General features: G+C 41.0%; 1 protein-coding gene across 1 annotated transcript; it reads right to left on the minus strand.

Annotated features, from left to right (window-relative positions):
* Window positions 1-208: 208 nt before the first annotated feature.
* On the minus strand, window positions 209-1,090 carry RAB9B (RAB9B, member RAS oncogene family). The gene has a single exon (XM_036271574.1). The coding sequence runs from the start codon at window positions 1,088-1,090 to the stop codon at window positions 485-487; it is 606 nt and encodes a 201-aa protein (XP_036127467.1). The 3' UTR covers window positions 209-484.
* Window positions 1,091-1,365: the final 275 nt, after the last annotated feature.

Below are 1,365 nucleotides of genomic sequence, written 5' to 3' on the forward strand. Positions count from 1 at the left end.
TCATTACAACCTCTGTAATTCAAGCTTAGGACATCGTTGTTTGCATTGTTCTATTTATTGTAATAAAGCTCAGAGTATTATCCCCCAACCCCCTTTGGCAGACATGTCAGAAACTGCTTGGCAAGAGTCGTTGGTGACATTTGTTAGTTGATTAATGGAACACTTAAAGGAATAGCTGGAGCTCTTTAATTCCTTCATGCAGCTGGGTTCTAAGTTTAAACTGTGATTTGAAAAAATGTTTAAATCTTTCAGGACTAAAACTTTCTGAAATGTCCTGATGCACACAAGAAGGAAATAGCAGAAATCACGCAAAATACTTGGCTTGATAAAGCACTTAAAAAAAAAATTGCTCTACAACTTTAGTTTGAAAAGCTCTAATGATCTCTTACCCTTTCTTTTGTGTGTGTGTGCTCTTGGAGGGGCACAGTTATCTTATATTACTGACTGACCAATTTGGGGTACACTTTTAAAAGGCTTCTTACTTTTAACAGCATGAAGATCCTGCTTTGGAGCCACTGTTCAAGTCAATAGTGTGACCTAACATGCAATGCTCCAACTGTTCCTCTACAGCCAACACCTGCCTGACAGCTTCTTCAAAGGCCACTGTCACATTAGTATCATCTTTGGCACTTGTTTCTAGATAAGGGTAATCCCCATTCTCCATACACCAAGCTTGTGCCTCCTCAGTAGTCACTTGCCTATCATCTTTGTCTACCTTGTTACCTAGAACTACAAAGGGGAAGTGCTCAGGATCTTTCACGTCTGCATAGTAGATGAATTCCTTCTGCCAGTTACCAAGGTTCTCGAAGCTCTGCCGGTCATCCACGCTGAAGGTCAAGAGACAGCAATCTGCTCCCCTGTAGAAGGGTGTCCTAAGGCTCTTGAAACGTTCCTGCCCTGCAGTGTCCCAGATCTGGAGAGTTACAAAACGTCCATCTACCTCCAGATCTCGATTTAAGAACTCTACCCCTATTGTGTGAAAAGCCTGGGAGTCAAATTTATTTGTTACATAACGGTTCATAAGCGAGCTTTTCCCAACTCCACCATCACCCAAGAGAATGACCTTTAAGAGCAGGGATTTACCACTCATTGTTGCAGCACCAGATGGGGAAGAGTTTCTAACCAAGAGAACCTGAAAATAAAATAAAAAGTAAGAGGGAAACAGTTAAACTTGAAATGGAAATCAACTTCATAATAACTGAATCTTGAGGCCTAATTTAGCTTCTCTTGATTCACGCTCATCAATTGATATAGTACAGCAGAAGGAATAAAACTCTTTTTGCATGAGGGGGAAAATAGGTCTTGTTTTTCTGAGGTATCTTGCTTGTGCCAGGAAAATGGCTGAATGCCATGGGTAAGCAGACT

The sequence above is a fragment of the Molossus molossus genome, unplaced genomic scaffold, assembly GCF_014108415.1.
Source record: "Molossus molossus isolate mMolMol1 unplaced genomic scaffold, mMolMol1.p scaffold_m16_p_2, whole genome shotgun sequence".
Classification (NCBI taxonomy): domain Eukaryota; kingdom Metazoa; phylum Chordata; class Mammalia; order Chiroptera; family Molossidae; genus Molossus; species Molossus molossus.